This window comes from Trichosurus vulpecula, chromosome 5 (genome assembly GCF_011100635.1).
Source record: "Trichosurus vulpecula isolate mTriVul1 chromosome 5, mTriVul1.pri, whole genome shotgun sequence".
Taxonomy (NCBI): domain Eukaryota; kingdom Metazoa; phylum Chordata; class Mammalia; order Diprotodontia; family Phalangeridae; genus Trichosurus; species Trichosurus vulpecula.
Window position 1 is genome coordinate 286,079,441 of NC_050577.1, and position 19,672 is coordinate 286,099,112.

Consider the following 19,672-nt stretch of genomic DNA (forward strand, 5'->3'; position numbering starts at 1 on the left):
TCTCCCACATCTCTCCATCATCTTGGTTCTCAGTCCTCATGCTGCCATCCCAGTACGACCCAGCCTGTCTCTCCTACTAGCAGTCTCCTATGAGTGTTTTTTCCCATCTCAATTCTCCATCTTGCTCCAAACCATTTTTATGCTGATGCCAGACTTAGCTTCCTCATGCAAAGACTTAGCCATATCTCTCCTACTCAAAACTTTTCACTGGGCTCCTCCTGAGAAGTCCAAACCTCTTTGCCTGGCATTCAAAGCCCCCCCACACCGACCTATCCAGCTTGTGAGTATACTACTGCCCTTTGTAAAGAGAACATGAAATACTTCCTACTGTCTGCATGCACCTGGAATACACTCTTTCCTGGCTGAATTCCTACTAATCCTTTAAAATGCATTTCCATAACACAGCCTCCCAGAAGCTTTCCCTGATCTCCTAGTTGGTAAGGACCTATTTATGCATGAGCCATTTCCTGTTACTATGGAGTAAGCTCCAGGGCAGCACAAGTCAATCCTTCAGGAGCTTTCAGTTTCCCCCTACAAACGACAGGCACTCTAGAAACCAATACACAAAAAGTACTTAGTTGGCAGAACTGAATTGAGTGACCTTAATTGACCTAAGTGGTGATCAAACCCAGGACTCTGCCCTCAATCAAGGGCCAGGTATTGATTTAGCCCCTGTCATGCTATTACGTCCAAGGCACTGGGGGATACAAAGACAAAATGAAACAGTCCCTAACCTCAGGAAGCTTATATTCTATTGGTGGAAATAATGTATACATATAATACTAAGTAATTGGACAGGGGGAATTACTAGGAGGAGAAGGGATGAATTGGAGCTGAGCTTCTGAAAGGCATCAGGGGTATTCAGAGGTGAAGCTTGGTAGGGAATACATTCCAGCTGTTGGAAGAGGCAAGGAGAAGGAATGCACGTACAAGGAAAAGTAAGTTGATCTTATGGGTGGATTGTAGAAGAAAGGGAAGTAATATGTAATAAGCATGGAAAGGAGAGCTGGGGCCAGATCAAAATGAATTTTGAATGTTACGTATTCAATCTAGAGGTAATATGGAGCCCCTAGACTCCTTTTATTTTATTAAAGGGATTTGTTCAGTGAAGTCTGGATTCAGTCAAAGGGCTGCACTTGAGGATCTAGAGGGCGACATGTGGCCCTGAGGCCGCAGGTTCCCCACCCCTGGTCTAGAGCTTTTCTGAAGAGGGGAGTAACACAGCCAGACCTGAGTTTAGGAATATCACTCTGGCAGCTATGTGGAAGATGGCCTGCAGAGGGAAGGGACTTGATGGAAGAAGACTAACACCTGAGTATTCCTAGAGCATTAAAACAAAGTACAATTACATTAATCAAACAATAAAATCTCAAGAACTAATATACACTGAGAATTTGTCAGGGATGAAGATAGAGGGACTGAGTCCCAAGTAGCCCTGCTGAAGGCACAGCAAGGAAATGTTCAAGGACACATCCTTTTATTCCCCCAACTGTGGAACCGTTCTAGGAAAGCCTGCTCTTACTACTTCTGAAGTCTGAAAGGGGAAAGACCAGAGACTTCAGCAAGTCCACATCGAAGGGCACTTTCTCCAGCAGTGAGGATGGCAAACCACCCCCCCACCCCACACACACGCCTTTCATTTTCTGTTACCATAAATGGGGGATGATAGTACAGGAAAGATCCACTCAAAGGCTGTATATATAAACACACACACACACGCACATATACATCCCACACACATGCCCCTCAACTTTGAAAAGATGTGGGCCAGAGCAATGATATATACAAGATACGTTTATATAGAACTTATCCTATTACTTTCTGTATTGGTGATTATTCTGAATATTTTATATTCTTCATCTAGTAGTTTAAACTGACAAATGTGTCACCTATCATTAAGAATTTCAATATTTTAAAGAAAAGAAACTAATATTTTTAAAATGGCTACTGGAGGAGACAATGTGTTGCATTTTATTATAATGAAAATAACAAACAGTTTAGGACAAATCTCGTTTCTCCTCTGATTTCAGCTTTTGAATATCAAGTGTTGGAAAATGTTAGCTTTCTTACTACATATAAGCAAAAAGCTAACCTGAGTCATCTTGAATTATGACTGAAATAGCGTCATTTAATAGTTTAAAGATACTGAGAAAAATCTATGAAAAAGATAAATCGGGTGGAAAGACAAACCTTTGCATCCAAAATATTGAGAGTTGTTTCAATTTGTTGGATCCGGAGAGAAAGAGCTGACAACTTCTAGAAAAGAAAGAGTTCAGACATGAGAATGAAGTTCATCGGCAAGAATGGAAGACCAAAAGAACACTGGACCAATTTAGCAATGAGAAAAAAGAGCATTCTACTATACAAAGAGTGAGACAATCTATTATATGACTTGGCAGAGGCAGGAAAACTTAAACACACACACATACACACAAATATGTATGTATGTATGTATGTGTATATACATATATGCATATATTAGTAAATAAGAAATATAATGTGTTTAGCCTTGGATTCACAATAGGATACACATATAAAAATAAGGGTAACATAAAACCAGCTAGCTAGAATTCACTTGGAATAAGATACAACTTTACTGCATTAACACATGAGCATATATTACTGGCCCCACCCTGACTTTCAAGATTCAGAAGTCAAAGGGTGAGACGAGCATGTTGGGAGATAGGTAATTCTTGTTGGGAAGGATTAAAGGGGTAGGAAAAAAAAATCAGAACAAGATGAAAAAGCAAAAGGAAGCAATCTACCATTAAAATCAAAGATAAACCAGAACTAAGAATTTACCATGCTCTAATTACTCTGCACAATTAAATTACACATACACACATAAACAAACAACAGTATCATCATCATAAAATCTGATCCATAAAAACATTTAAAAAAACCCCCTAACCCTAAACATTACCACATTCAGTCAAACAGACCAAGCCTAGCTGGCCAGGTTGCTAGTTGGCAATTTTGCACTCTGACTGCTTTCTGGCACATTAACAGGATTCCGACTGGCTCATAAGAGCAACTTTAACAGCCCGAGAATGCTCAATCTGCCAATTTTTTTAGAGAAATTAAAAAAAATGAATATATAACCACAATGTAGTTAGCTCTCTTACAGAAGACAATTATTTTTAAGATGGGATTCTTGAAGTTGAGAAGGACATTATTGGAAAAATCAAAAACATTAGAATAAGATATAGACCAACTAAGGCCAAAAAGGAGATTCAAAGTCAAGAGAATCAAGTTTAACCTTAACCTGCTAGGATTTGTTCACTGAAGTTATTCTGATTGCAACAAATTTAGGTCATTTTCAACAAATTCAAGGTAATAAAAACAATCTGTTGAGATTTGTCAGGTCAGTAATTCAATGTTCAAGCTCACACATAAATGTAAATGGTTTAGCAAAATACAAATAAGTGTGCATTTCTTTTAACATAAAAGATTTCTTAAAATTTTAAAAATCATGTTTTGATCAATGAAATTGTACTGTTATGAAACTCAATATTTAAAGAAACCCTATGATGACTCATACAAAATATATCTACAAAATCCTGTATGTGTTAGTTCTCGAAATACAGATGTTCATGCAATGGGCTTGACTGAGATAAATTTGCCTGTACTCAGAATGCAAAAAAAAAAAAACAAAACAAAAAAAACAAAACACGATTTGGGAAAAAACAAACAAAACTGAATTTAGTCTGATACCCATCGTTTGCCTCTAATTCAGCTTTGTCTTTTGACATAGAATTCTTTTGACATTTTATAGGTTCCTTAAATATATGAACAAATCAATCAAGAAGCAGGCATTTGTTAAGGGCCCACTATATGCTAGGTACAAGATACAAACGAAACTCTATTTGTTTGCAAGGAACTCAGTTTCTATTGCAATGCACTAGTTCAATCTGAACTACACCAACACAGCACTTCTCAAAGTTCACTTTTTTAAAAGTAAGATTTTGACACTAATATTGTAGTGAAGGTTTCTAGCATGCTGTCAGACAGGTATCCCTATTATAATGCAATATCTAAATTAAATTCACCTGCCCCAAATGGCATGTGAATTTTGGATTAATAACTGGGATTCACCTCTTATTAATCCTAATAAATCTCTAAGGAAACTAACTTTTCAAATTTTGCCAATTAGTGCGCTTATAGCCTTTGAGGCTTAACTCAATCCACCAGGATTAATCCATTCAATTCAACAAAGATTTATTAACAATAGTCCCTAAACTATAAAGTCACTCAATGTCAGCCAGCCAGTTCTTTTTTGTTGTTCTTAAATATCTCCCAATTACATGAAAAATAAATTTTAACAATCATTTTTTAAAATGTTAATCATGTTTTAAAATGTTAAAATTCTCTTCTTCCCTCCTGCCCTTTCCACATCCTTTAGAAGGCAAGCACTTTGATTTCCATTATGCGAGAGGTCATGCCAAACATATTTCCATATTAGCCATGTTGCAAAAGAAAACACAAACAAAATAAAACAATAAAAATAAAGTTTTAAAAAGCCTGCTTCAATCTGCATTCAGAGTTCATCCGTCCTCTCTCTGGAGGCGGACAGAATTTTTCATCATGAGTCCTTTGGAATTGTCTTGGATTACTATCTTGATCAGCCTTTTGCAGCTCATCATCCTCACAACATTGCTGTTACCGTATACAGTGTTCTCCTGGTTCTGCTCACCTCGCTTTGCATCACTCTATACGAATTTTCCCAGATTTTTTTTTTTGAAATTTGCATGCTTATCATTTCTTATGGCCATTACAAGCACATACCACACCTTGTTCTGCCATTCCCCAATTGTTGGGCATCCCCTCGATTTCTAATTCTTTGCCCCCCCAAAATAGCTGCTATAAATATTTTTGTACATACAGATCCTTCTCCCTTTTCTATGATCTGTTTGGAATACAGACCTAGCAGTGGTATTTTTCTGGGTAAAAGGGTATGCAGTTTTACAATCCTTTGGGAATAGTTCCAAATTGTTCTCCAAAATGGTCAGATCAGTTCACAACTTCACCAACAGTACATTTTGTTCCAATTTTTCCACACCCCCTTCAGCATTTGTTATTCTCCTTCTCTGTCATATTAGCCAGTCTGATGGATATGGGGTGGTACATCAGAGCTGTTTTAATTTGCATTTCTCTAATCAGTCGTAATTTAGAGCATTCTTTATGTGACTATTGATAGATTTGATTTCTTCTTCTGAAAAGTGCCTGTTCATATCCTTTGACTATTTATCAATTGGGGAATCAGCCAGACAGTTCTTAACAGATTAGGTTACAGAATGAAAGAGATAATTTGTCTTTGGCTTTGCTGGTGAACAGAATAACTGAAGGTAAATGCTGAAAATAGACAAGTGGCTCTCTCCATGTTTTCAGGTAATAGACTTTGGTGGGACAAAGAGTCTCTGAATAATCTACCTCACTCACTAATATACTACTAGAAATAAAAAGCAACTCATGCTAATATTGAAGGCCCAGGGCCTGACCTATTACTTTATCTGAGCCTTACAACAACTGTGAGGTATATTACTATTGTTCCCATTTTCCCTGTGGCGAAAGTGAGGCTCAAAGTCATCAAGGGATGTGTTTATCATTGTAGCTTGCAAGTATCTGGATTATGATTTGAACCCAGGACTTCGTGACTCTAACATCAGCCCTATATCCATTATACTATACTGCCTCTCAAACACAAACTTTTGGTAAAGCATTAACAAACTTACATGAATGAATCACTCAAGCTACCAGGAAAAAAAAATAAAGGATTATCTATTCAAATGAGAGAACAGACCAATGACTACTAGTGAAGAGGCTTAAGAACTAATTTCTTAGACACAGATATGGACAAGTTGAATCTCCTATGGTTGTCTTTTGCACACTACTCAGTTAATTTGATGATAGAATAAAGGTTTGAGGGAACATGAAAACAAAATTGTTTAAATAAACAGCCTTGTATCTTAAATTTTATACCTTTTTTCCCCCTAAATTACATATACACACAGACTCACACATATAATAAACTGTATTGTAACAAATCGCTAAGTTTCCATTTTTACAGAAAACCTTAAGTGATTCAAATATTTATGTGTGTGCATTTGTAACAGGATACTGAAAGGAGAGAATACTTAGAGAACACAATTTACATAATGTGCTGACAATAGGGAACGACAAAGAATTTAGAAAAGGATCCAGTTGTTAGTCCACAAAGTGTGGGAAAGAATGCCGGTTATGTTAACCAGGGTTCTTCACAGATGACACTGGACCCCAGGAAAACCACGTGAAAACCTCACCCCCTCCAAAATGACTGTCATCTAGAAGCTCTAAGTGGTAGGATTCTGACTCTTATAAGACAGCAGTTACAACACAAGGACAAGCAGTTCATTTAAGCAGTAACAGTGTCAATTCTTACCAAACGGCCTATGAGATGATCTGGTGATCTGGTCACCACCAAATTCTCTACACAGAATAATCTGGTGCAGTTAACAGTGTGAATGGCATCTTTATTTTCACATACAGCCTGGATCTGTAACAGTGACAACAGGACACAAATAGTGGCTTTCTAGTTGCAAGTAGGGCAGTCCCACCGGGCTTCAGTTCTGCAGGGATCACCAGCATGTAATCACATACGGCTTTTGCGATTGTTTGCAGCCATCAAGAACTAGTCCTTGATGTTGCTATGTGATGCCAGAGCGGATGTGGTACACATTGGTGAGGTGAGGACAGAAGACAAGAAGATGATGAGTGCCAACCTTTATAGAGCACTTTCTTTGTTTCAGGAGCTGCGCTGAGGGCTTTATGATTATCATCTCACTGGACGCTCAGAACAACCTTGAGAGGTAGGAGCTGTGATTATTTCCATTTTACAGATAAGGAAACTAAAGCAAACAGAGATGAAGTGACTTGCCCAGGGTCACACATCTAGACAGTGTCTGATTCTGGATCTGAACTCCTATCTTCCTGACGCCAGGTCAGATGCTCCATCTGCTAAGATCTCAGGCCACCTCAAGACTCAAGGATGACGGGCCCCTTCTCCAGCGGTCTTCTTCCTCCTCTCTAACTCCAGCAGGGTTGTAGCAGCAAGACCTCAAGTGGCAGCCACTTCAATGAAAGGGCCGAGTCCCTCCCAGAGAACAGAGAAGTCTCTGAAATATGTTATGGGTGACTGAGAAAAAGGGCACCATCCAACAGCAAGCAGCAGCCACCTTCACTCTCCCTTTCTTCTCCCCATCAACCATCACAGGCTTGGAGATCTAAAGGTTCAAGGGAGCAAGGGATGGGCTGGCATTCTGCCCTCTCCCCTCTGACCCATTTCACAGATGAGATCATTCTGGTTGAGTGAGGTTAATAACTGGAATTTGAACTCAGGTCCTGCAACTCTAAATCCAGTGTTCTTTCTGCTATGTCTCTGCCAAACTATTGATCAAAATAGTAAATATGTTAAAAAAAATGGGACTAGAAACGTTTATATTCCTTTGTAGTACCTATCAATTTGTTCTTTCTTTTTCCTGTGCTCAAGCTATTTAAAAAATCTTATTAATTACCTTCCTCTTGACTGAGAGATTTTAGCATTTATTCCATTTCATTTTTTCTTCAACTGTATGATTTTTGGATTTATGAATTAGGTCAGACTGTTAATAGTAACATTCTGGCCTAGAAAAATTTAAACATTCACAGGATACAATTTAGCCAAATCTGACCTACAAAAACAACAAAAAAGGGACTAAAAAAGGATCATGCAGTACACCCCAGGAACTGCGAGGAAAACTACATTAACCAGTTGAAGAACATAAACATATAATAAAGAATATGCCTCTAAATAAAGACCCACAGAACCAATTTTCAGTTCTAGAATAATGATCTTCCTTCTAATTATAGACAAAAGATGACATTTTAACAGACCACTGTTTGTTGCTCTACTGGAAATGATGTACAATTTTTGTTTTTACATTTCTTAGGAGGCAAATATAATATAATACAACTGACAATGTCTTGCCTCCGCCACTTGCAAAAGCAGAAAGGCACCGACTGGGTCGTAGGCCTGCTCATCCATTTAAACAGCGAGAGTAGGTCAATTCTCTCCCTTTTAGAAATGGCTTCTTCGGAACAATGTTAAGGTCTACTGACAAGGGACTGGAGCAAGTTCACATGGTGCCTGAGATTTTCTCATTTTTTCCAACGACCATAGACTTCATGCTCAACCAGTGCATTTTTTATACAATACATTAAAGGACAAAGGGAGAAATACATATTTCATGGCTGAATATGTTACACAAAACCAAAATGCTGTGGCTTTGGGTACTGTAAAGTATACACCGCTTACACATTCTGTACTCTACAAGAGAAACACCACTTAGAAAATGAACTTCTTACTAATGGGTAGTGGGTCTACTAAAGGCCCAAAAAGGGAAACTTGGTCAAATTGATGGACATATCAGTTTGAGTGGATACTCTTGAAGCACGATGCCTACTAAAATAACGAGAACGAGGAGGAAAGCACAGGATTTCTGCTAGTCATGACGTTCAATGAGCTTGAAGAATTTCAGCAAAAATGTATATTATGAGCACAACAATGGTAAAACGCAATATTCTAGTTTGTGTCTAGAAAGAGACTCCGAATGGTTCTAGTGACAAAGGAAAAAGGCCAATCATTTTTTTCTCTAATGCAATTCCATTTTGGGTTTAGTTTAACTGAATCTGTTACAGTTTGGTTTGGGTTCAAAACAGTTCACATGGAAAAATAGAATTTTTTCATTTTTCATTTCAAAAGATAGCAACCAAGTTTTCATTTGAGGGAAAAAACTAGCTGTTTATGTCTGTGTTTGATAGTTCTTCCAAAAAAAAAAAAGAATCACTACATTCCTTAAAGGAGCAAGTAATATATTTAAAACAGTTTCAGGCAAGCAAACTAAACACTCTCCAGCTTGGAAGAAAAATCACTCTATATGTTGTGTGTACAGATTATCTTTTCAAGGACAATGATTATCAGATTTCCTAGTTAAACAGACATATGTGTGTACATATGTGCGCACACACACACACATATATATACATATATGTATAGATATGGAGAGGAAATTAAAAATAAATGTGGTTTAAATGACTGAAGGAGCATATAGGGCTTTCTTATATAAAAACAACTTAAAATGCCTCTCATTCCACTGACTCCGAATAAATATCCAGCCTGCTAATAACCAAGACATTCTAATAGCAGCAGAATGACTTGGACACATGACTTTGGATCTATACTATGGGAGATTTGGAATAAATAAAATTCTTGGGCAATGTTAAATTTCATTTTTGTTTAATCAATAGTTGCAATTTTCTCCCCAGCAAAAATTTTGGGAGTGGGTGAAGGTATTAAGGAGCACTGAAATATAACCCTGCAAACTTCTCTCATAAAGGAACATTGAGAGTAGAGAGAAGAAGTTAAGTCATGGTGCCTAGACAATTCATGACGCTATCTAAATCAAATCTGCTGATGACTAATTAGAAGATAACTGTAGCTCCTGCCTTCAATATAGTTGTTAGTAGATACTTTCCAAAGAGATGTGATGCATGAAGGTTAGGAAAGCTTGCTACTGGGCAGCTCAACAAAGTGTTTTTGTTTGTATATAAAAAAGCAGAAAGTTTCTGTAATACAGTAGGACAGGAATTCTTTTCTTGTACTCACACCAGGACTTCCCCATTGTAGCTTCTTCATCCACCTCAGAATGGTACATTTTGCTGTTCCCACCCATCACAGAAAGCCTGACTGTAATAACTTGAGTGTTGCTTAAAAAAATCCAAAACTCTAAAACAGCAGAAAGAGGAAACAAGATCATGTAAAACGTTTGGAAAATTATGACTTACGAGAATCGAATTCAGGTGATTCTAAAAAGAAAGAGGTCAGAACAAATGAGTATTGGCCCTGATACCAGAATCAGTTACAATACACTTTTCCCATAAAAAAAATCACCCCAGTTTCTCTGCCACTCTGAGAACAAACACCAAACCTACCTCTTCACAAACTGTAGAAAATCGGTTGAGGAACTGTACAGTATGTACCACAAACTGGTTTAGAAATGCAACAGTCCTTTTCTGTTGAATTGCTGGCACCTGCATTAAGTAAAAAGACAACATAATTAACATAAAAACACAACATATTTCGAATAGGAAAAAGGGTTTCCATTGAATGCTCTAAGTGGTTCAGTACTTTGTGTGACATCCAGGGCATTGCCAGGAGTGGAAAGAAACTCATTCTAGAGTCAGAGGGCCTGGGTTCCAGTTTGGCCTTTGCCACTCACTACATGTGTGATTTTGGGCCAGTCACTGACCCCTCTTGGGGTCTCAGTTTCCTTATGTCTGAAATGATGGGGTTGGAGTGGATTATTTCTTAGAATCTTTCCCACAAATCCTAGGAGAGCTATCTTTAAGTATTTAAAGAGTTAATAAATGGAAAAAGAATTCTACTTTCTTGGTTTAGCTTAGGGAGCCAAACTAGGGGCAAACAGTAAAGACAGATCTTGGTCAATGTAAGGAGATGCTTCCTAATAATTAGACATTAGCAGTGGAATGGGCTGCCTCCAGAGGTGCACAGGGTCAGTTCATTAGTGGAAGATATTCCAGTCCAATGTCCTCATCTTACAGATGATGGAAGTGAAGGTCAGAGGCAGGAAGTATCTCATCCAAAGGCACACATTCAAGCCCTAAACCCAGTGCTTCTTCCACCACACCATACAGTTCTGTGGTGAAGTCTGAATCTGACCGAGAGACACAAGATTCAGAGTATGGAGAATCTGTATTGACAAAAAAAAAAAAAACCATTTTTTTAAGGAGAAAACTAAAACAGTACGAGAGGAGTAAGTTGTGAATACTGATCTCTGCAATCTGCAGAAATGGGGAATTCTGGGAAAGAATTACTTCTTTAGGAGCCATCCAAGGATAGACACGATGACCTCCTTTTTTAACCCATTCAGGAGCTTATTTGTAATTTAAAGGGGTTGGCTTGGGATTAGTGACACTTCATGGCATTTTGGTGCCGAGAAAAGAGCCTGGATTTGGAATTGGAGAACTTGGGTTTCAATCAATAAACATTTATCAAGAACCTATTATGTGTCAGGCATGGTGCTAAGAGCTGGGGATACAAAAAGAGGCAAAAGACAGTCCCTAGACTTAAGGAGCTTACAAACTAAAGGGGGAGACAATATATAAACAAATACATACAAAGCAAGCTACCTACAGGATAAACAAGAATTAAGAGGGATGGCAATGGCTTCCTGTAGAAGAATCTAGAATGAAAGAGGGAGAATGTTCCAGGAATGGGGGTCAGCCAAAGAAAAGTCCTGCAGCTGAGAGATGGAGGGTCTTGTTCGAGTACCAGCCAAGAGGGTGGGGTCAGTTTCACCCTTAGTTCTGTTGCTGTGTAAACTTGGGTTAGTCACTTCTCTAGATTTAGTTTCCCCATACATTAAATGAGAGGGTTGAATTAAACTTCAGAACTATTGAAAAACAATCAAATAAAATGGCCAAGGAATATTCTTTCCTCAAATCTCTAGGCCAGGACTGCATAATGCCCGTGGGCCCGCCAAAGGATTTCAGGTGGCCTGAGAAAAATGCAGATGATGCTTTCCTCTACACTTTTCAGGCAATGTAGAGGACATTTTCCTCCACATTTTTCAGGCAATGCAGAGGATGTTTTCCTCTACATTTTTCAGGCAACCTGCAATCTTTTGGCATGCTGCAAGCAAGCTGTGCAGGCCTGCTCTAGGCTTTAAGCAGGAAGGACTATGACAATTATCAACCAATCGAGGAGCTGAGAAAATACTTGTATTCCGTGTCTCCTTCAAGGACTGTCCCAAGTACTGGTGCCCTAACTGTGAAGCTGGACAGTGTAACCATGTCCCTCCAAGTAACTGACTAACTGGCTTTCTGTTTCTGAATAAAATAAAATAGCTTCTCGTGTTCTAAATGATGAGAGGAGTATAAGAATGGTTTAATGCGGAGGTAGGGTGCAATTCTACCACCACCACCACGATGTGACCCAGGTGACCCCTGGTCACTGAAAGGCCACTAGATCTGGAGTCTGGACTTGAATCTCATCTGTGTCTGTGACCTCAAACAAGATGTGACTCCTGGTCACTGAAAGAGCAACACAGTCAGGGTTAGAAGACGGGCTCTTCCCGTTAACCACCAGTGTGACTTCAGGAAAGTGCATATTTTTTCTGTGGGACTCAGTTTTCTTATCTAATACCAAGGGGCTTGGACCGGACGGCCTCCTCTAAGGTTCCTTCTAGATGACAGATGGGGAAACTAAGGCCCGGAAAGATCAAAGGATCATAGATTTAGAGCTGGAAGGGACCTCAGGAGCACCTAGTCTGACCCCCCTTAGTTTACAGATGGGGAAACCGAGGCACAGAAAGACTACCTCCCCCCCGCCCAGGATTATATATTTAGGGCTGGAAGGGATGTCAGGAGCATCTAGTCTGACCCTCTTATTTTACATATGGGGAAACTGAGGCCCAGAAAAATCAAAGGATCATAAATTTAGGGCTGGAAGGGACCTCAGAGGCATCTAGTCTGGCCCCCTCCCTATACAGATGAGGAAAGAGAGATTCAGAGAGCAGAAGTGACTTGCCTAAGGTCACACAGACACTAAGCGTTCTCTCTGGGCCTCAGTTTCCTCCTCTGTCAAGCTAGAGGACGGGTCTCCGTGACCCCGTGATCCCCGGGAGCGACCCTCCTCCCCTACCAACCTTGGTCAGGTCTATGCCCGACCCCATCAGAGGCAGCCCATCCTCGTCCATGGCCCCGGCGAGCGGGCCCCACGCCCCCTGCTTTCCCAGCCCGGACCCCGGGAGCAGCTCCCGGCCGGCCCCCTCAGTCCGAGATCCCACGGCCCTTTCCCCCCGGAAGTGGACACAGCGAACAGCCGAGGCTTCTGCGCCTGCGGAGAAGAACAACCGAGCCCTGCCCGCAAAGCCTTTTGGGAGCTGTAGTTTTGCTCTAGAGCTTCCCATTGGCTCTGAGCCTGCGGAAGAAACCAATCTCCCCGGGCCCCTTCCGCACGGCCTTCTGGGAATTGTAGTTTTTCCTCTACTCTGCCACCGGAGAAGTCGATGGCGCATGCTCAGAATAGTGCTCAGAAAGTCAGAGGAATTGTCAAACTTGGATAGAACTAATGTCAGTCTCAGAGCTAGAAAGAGAGCTCACGTGGCCAGGTAAACACGTGTGAGCTTAGGGTCATAGCTCCAGAGCTGAGAGGTGGCCTCAGGTTGTTAGGACCTTGAAACCAGGGCTGAGAGTTGGTCCCAAGGTGGCCAGGTGACCACACACACTCTTAGAATCTTAACTCCAAAGCTAAGAGGTGGCCAGGTGACCACACCTGTTCTTAGGATCATGGCTCCCAGAGTAGGGAGGGAGCTCAGGGGGCCAGGTGACCACATCTGTACTTAAGGTCTCGACTCCACGGCTGAGAGGTGGCCTCCGGTGACCATACGTGTTCTTAGGGGTCTTGACTCCAGAAGTGGAAGGGAATTTAGGTGGCCAGTTAACCATTCCTTTACTTAGAGTCTTGACTGCAGAGCTCAGAGAGCCTCCACTGATCAGGTAAGCCAGCCATGGCTCCAGAGCTAGGAGTAACCCCAAAGGCCATGTAGTCCAAATTCCCTTATTTTACCCTAGAGAAAAGTGAGTCCCTGGGAGGCTGAGCATCTCGCCTAATTTTTGGATTCATATTGGGCTGATATTTAACTGTAGTCAGTTGTTATTCACAGCATAGTTGATCTGTGCTCTGAGTAATGGAAACTGGTAGTGTTAGATTTTTGTAGCTCAGAACAGAGGTGATAACTACTCTGCATTGGTTTCTGAATGCAACTAGTGTGTATTGTTGTTGTTTAGTCACATCCGACTGTTCATGACCCAGTCTGAGGTCTTTTTGGCAAAGATACTGGAGTGGTTTGCCATTTCCTTCTCTAGCTCATTTTACAGATGAGGAAACTTAGGCAGACAGGGTTAAGTGACTTGCCCAGGGTCACGGAGCTGGTTTCTCAGGTAGCCTGAGAAAAATGCAGATGATGCTTTCCTCTACACTTTTCAGGCAATGCAGAGGACATTTTCCTCCTCATTTTTCAGGCAATGCAGAGGATGCTTTCCTCTACATTTTTTTGGGTAATGCAGAGGAAGTTTTCCTCTACATTTTTTGGGGCGATGAAGAGGATGTTTTGCTCTACATTTTTTAGCCAATGCAGAGGATGTTTTCCTCTACATTTTTTAGGCAACCTGAACTCTTTTGGCATGCTGCAAGCAAGCTGTGCAGGCCTGCTCTAGGCTTTAAGCAGGAAGGACTATGGCGATTACCTATCCTGAGATAGGATTTGAACTCATGAAGATGAGTACTTCTGATTCTAAGCCCAGTGCTCTATCCACCATGCCACCTAGCTGCTCATGTAACTAGTGTGGAATGCTGAACATTGGTAGATCAATAGAATGTTTTTTTCTCACAGCTAATTTGCAATGCATTCAACTGGATTAGTGTTATTAGATTGACAATAAGTTTTGTATTTATGATTTAAATCTATGGGACTGATTTATACTAGTGTTAACTTGATAAATTGTAGGTTTTTTTTTTTAACATTGTGACTTTGGAAATCATATAGAAATGTTCTTTTTTTAATTTTGGAGTGATACTTATAAATGTGATTTCTTTGTAACATTAGGATAGAACTTCCTTGATCAGAAAGCTGTGATTGACTTAAGAATTAGTACTGCAACTTATTAGAGATTTTTGTTGGTAAAGAAAGAGACTTCCTCTTAAGTATCCAAATGTGTGTATTTTGGTTTGTAAAAGAGTTTGGTAAACTGTGCTGCAGCCTTTGGGAAGTTGTGATTGGGTGTGAAGATAGCAAGAGACAATTGTCTGCCAGACCTTTTCTCTGGGATATGAGACATTTCAGTACCAGAAGTATCCAGAGGGCCCCTGCTTAAACTCCTTGAATAAACATCAACCTGTTCATAGGAAAACTGACGTCGGGGGAAAAAAGAAAGTTAAATGGAATATTAAGGCAATGAACAAACTTTAGCATTTCTGATCTGTAGACTGTGTGAAGCCTATTATGAAGGATTTTTCAGAAGCACAGTCCAAAACCATCATGGGAATAGCGAGACAAATCTAGGCTGACTCTGTAGGGCAACTACAGTGTATCGAACCCTGGACTTGGAGAAAGGGAGACCTGAATTTCCATCCTGCCACAGACATATGTTCACTGTATGACCCTGGGGAAATTAATTACTTTTAGCCTCAATTTCCTAATCTGTGAAATGTGAATATGGTGCCATTTGTTTTATAGGGTTGTTCTAAGGCCTTGTGAACTGTCATGTGCTCTCTCAAACTATTAAGACAAGAACAGCATCCATCATGGTTCTTTTATCTTTGGTATCATACAAGGTGCTTCTATCCAGATGACTAGACACTATAGTGATGAACATGTTCTCTTCATGGTATATGTGTTTTTATATGACTTCGAGTTGACCCTGTTGCACAGGTAGATTTCAAAGCAGTCATGAGGGAAATTGCCCAGAGACTTTTTGTGAGCCAAGGACCAAAGCTGGAAGCTGGGATCTTCACTCCCAAAATTGTATGTACCACAGTGTAAATGAACTTCAGCTTCCAAGATAGAAAAGACAGAGTGATTGCACTACTAACCTTTCCCCTGTCCAGGGAAAAGGATGTACCATTTCAGACCAAAGAGACTGGATCCTTTGGTAGAGTATCTACCATCTCCAGGACAAAAGATTGTATGTTAAGTCATGATGAGTTCCGTTTTGGAAAGACTCATGAAAGCTTAAACTGAGAACGTGAGATGTTTTATGTTGTACAACCAGCTGCATTGACTGTTATATACCCTTACCTGTTGCTTCCTGCCTTGGCGGCCAGAAATGTACTCTGTAAGAAGGTATTGGTTAAGCGTGCATCCTGGGGTCAAATGTCTGTAATATCTGATATATAAATGTTGCCATTAATGACCACAGTGGTTCTTTATAATGTCACTGGATTTTGCAAGATGGTTCCATGGTACTGGTGACCTGAGAATGGGATCATAATGTGCTCTAATTATAGGATCTATATGCAGGATTTTTAAAGCAATCCTATAATAATCTGTTGCTTCCCAATATTCTTATTGTTCTAAGACTTCCGCTGTCTGTTTGACATAACTTAATGGGCTCTGGGTGGATCATATCGGATATTTTGAGGTAAAGTTAACTCTGGCATTTTCACTCTGGAATGTTCATAAAGACCTCGAAAGAGAATAGACCTTGGAAGGGATGCACGTAGAGGAACAGCCCTGTAAGGCATCATTAGCCTTATTTTATAGAAGAAGAAACTGAGAGGTAAAAATGAGCTGACCAAGGTCCTAGTTTCAGAGATCCTCTGACTTTAGGCATAGAGCTCTTCCCATACCCCTCTCACCCCAAACTGCATCTGGTAAATACAGTGTAATAAATCTCATAAGAGATGGGAAGCAAAATGCTGGAATCAAAAACTAATGAAAGGCATCACTTTTACCTCAATGGCTATTGAGCACAGAGAACCAGGTCTAGTGTCAGGAAGACCTGAGTTCAAATCCAGCCTCAGACACTTACCAGCTGGGTGATCTTGGACAAGTCGCTTAACTTCTGTTTGCCTCAGTTTCCACAACTGTAAAATGGGGATAATAATAGCTCCTACCTCCTAAGTTGTTGTGAAGATCAAGTGAGATATTTGTAAAGTGCTTAGCGTAGTGTCTGGCACATAGTAAGCACTATATAAATGTTAGCTATTATTGTTAGTTGAGGAGCTCTGAGAGAAGGCTTCATGGAAGAAGTATTTATTTGAGATAAACCTTTCAGGATAAATAGTGTTGAAAGTGGATTTTTGGGAGAACATAAATGATTTCATTTTGTCCAGTGTTTGCTTTTCTTTCTTTCTGTGTGATGCCTCTTTGATAGTACTGTCTCCTTCAAACACCTCCTTTCTGCCTAATCACTTTAAGACTAGAAAAGAAAAACTCTGAAGACCTCAATTGTTCATCCTTCATTCTCTAACATAACCACAAGGGTGATGCCGTGACTTGCATGTGAATTGGATTTAAGCGAGGCAGAGCTGAGCAAAGTTGTTGGCCTCACTCTCTCCTCCAGCATCATAGGAGTCCAGGTGCAAGACCCAGGTCAAGATGACTGCAGATGGCCCAGGATACAATGGGTGACCTTGGCCTTTCTACATGAAGGTCTTTTCCAGGTCTCATTTTGTCCCAGGCAGTGCCCATTCAATGACTAAGGGCTAGGTAAAAGTCAAGACAAAAGATGGCCCAATTTACCATCACGAAACTATCGAAACTATCGCTCTAGGAGGGGAAGACCCTTAGAGTTTCTGGCTGGAACAGAAAACAATTGCTATTTATACTCATTCAAGGACCTTAACAGTTCAAGAAAGTCATTCCTTTCTCTTTATTCTATCTTAATAAAGCACTTAATAGTCTCTTAACAAATGCTTATTTACCAACTGACTGATAAAGAAGGTTAAATTTTCTTTGGTCTAGTGCAAATGGCTATTATAGACAGATAAATAGACAGATAGACAGACAGGCAGATAGATAGATAGATAGATAGATAGATAGATAGACAGGCATATTGTCTGTGTGCATATATATGTGTATATATGTGCATATTTGTATGTATGTATATATACATATATATGACACTGAAATACACTTGCCTACTTGTGTGTATCACACTCTTGAGTGAATAAATAAACTGTAGTTACCCGCCTGTCTATATTCTATGTTGGCTTATTTGGCCAGTAGCTAGTAAGGACCTGGAAAATTCTTCCAACTGTAGGATTTCATAGGCTCATCAAGAATTTATCAACTACCTACTATGGGTCAGGCCCCAGGCTAAGCAGTGAAGACACAAAGATGAAAATAAACTAGTCCCTGCCCTCAAGGGGGGAAAGTGATATGTGGGATCAGGGAAGAGAATAATTGCACCCATCTGAACTGGGTCTTGAAGGGGAGTATGGATTCAAAGAAGTTAAAGAGAGGTGGGAGAACATTCTAGGCATAGGGTTCAGTCCCAGAGGTGGAAGATGTTGTGTCTGGTCAGTTTATATAAAATGTAGGGTGATTGAGAGGAAATAATATCAAATAAGTCTGGAATCATAATCTAGAAACAGGTGATGAAAGACTTTAAATTCCAAATGGAATAGTTTGCATTTTATCCTAGAGGCAAGAAGGAGACTTGAATGCTTCTTGAGAAGGAGAGTGACCAGGAAAGTCGTGCCTTGGGAAAACCAATTTCCTAGCAGGCTGTTTGGAAGTTGGATTGGTGAGGGGAGACACTAGAGTCACAGAAATCAGGATGTTGTTGCAATAATCCAGAGGGGATTCGATGATGGCCTGAGCTAGGATATTGGCTGTGTGAGCGGAGTGAATGGGACAGATGGGAAAAATGTGGATATATAATTGAAAAGATTTGGCCACAGACTGGCTGTGCAGGGAGAGTGGGGTGGAGTAAAATTCCAGATCTGGACTGAAACAAAGATTCAACCTGAACTTGTTCTCAGCTGATAACTCGATGGAAAAACTGCTCCGAGTTCTCTCAGATCTATTTTTGTCAGATATAAGGCTAGCATCCCTAGTTCTCATGTCAGGGAAACACTTGGTGTTTCTTTGCCTACTGGGTACCCAACTGCTACTGCTCATCAGTCATACTGATATCATTATAACCCCGGCTTTGTGTAGTTTTAATTACTGGACTCCTAGGGCCACTAAAACTGATTTGTACAGCAAGTACTCATTAAAAGAATAGTCACAGAACTTCCAAAGAAACTACTCATTTTTCCATGTGCATGTGTATCTCTTAAAAAACCTGTAGACATGTGTTGTATTACTTCATTTGTTGGAGTGATCCTGGATGCTCTAATTTTACTGACCAGGGACTATAGAGACTGGCCCTGCTTATTTTCTTCAAGATATCTTTTCTAATCTTCATATTTCAATGCAGATGCATCCATAATCTTGTTGATGTGCCTGTTCCCTCCAGGATGGATTACGATCTATCTCTGCCTTCTTTCCCTTAGACTAGGAACTCCTTGGAAGGCAGGACTATTTTGGCCTTTGTATCCTTAGAGCTCAGCCCAGTACTTGGCACAGAGTTAGTGCTTAATGAATGAATACATGTGGATTCACTGGCCCTTTTTTACCTTATGTATCTTTTGCCCATGTCCTGCCATAAATTCTCCACAGGGGATCCACCGCATGTGCTAGAGATCTTCCTCAGGGTCTTTCAGGGCGGGGGGGGGGGGGGAATTTGGGACCATAAAGTTGTCATTCCTTGAAATGCGAATTAAAACAACCCTTAGGTACTACCTCACACCGATCAGATTGGCTAATATGACAGAAAAAGAAAAGGAGAAGATGTGGGAAAATTAGGATTCTAATGCACTGTTGGTGGAGCTGTGAACTGATCCAGCCATTCTGGAGAGCAACTTGGAACTTCAAACTGTGCTTACCCTTTGATCCAGCAATACCACTCCTAGGTCTGTATCCCAAAGAAATAATGAAAAAGGGAAAAAGACCCACATGTACAAAAATATTTACAGCAGCTCTTTTGTGGTAGCAAAGAGTTAGAAGTTGAGGGGATGCCCATCAGT

The 19,672-nt window shown here is 40.3% G+C and overlaps 1 protein-coding gene across 2 annotated transcripts in view; it reads right to left on the reverse strand.

Annotated features, from left to right (window-relative positions):
- Positions 1–12,927, reverse strand: part of WASHC3 (WASH complex subunit 3) — a 55,422-nt gene extending 42,495 nt beyond the window's left edge. For both annotated transcript variants that reach the window (XM_036759714.1, XM_036759713.1), the window contains exons 1-3: positions 12,741–12,927; positions 10,006–10,104; positions 2,191–2,256 (exon numbers count right to left, since the gene is read on the reverse strand). In XM_036759714.1, the coding sequence (XP_036615609.1) occupies positions 2,191–2,256; positions 10,006–10,104; positions 12,741–12,791 (216 nt within the window). In that variant the 5' untranslated portion in view covers positions 12,792–12,927. The remainder of the gene's footprint in view (positions 1–2,190; positions 2,257–10,005; positions 10,105–12,740) is intronic.
- Between the last annotated feature and the right edge of the window lie 6,745 nt (positions 12,928–19,672).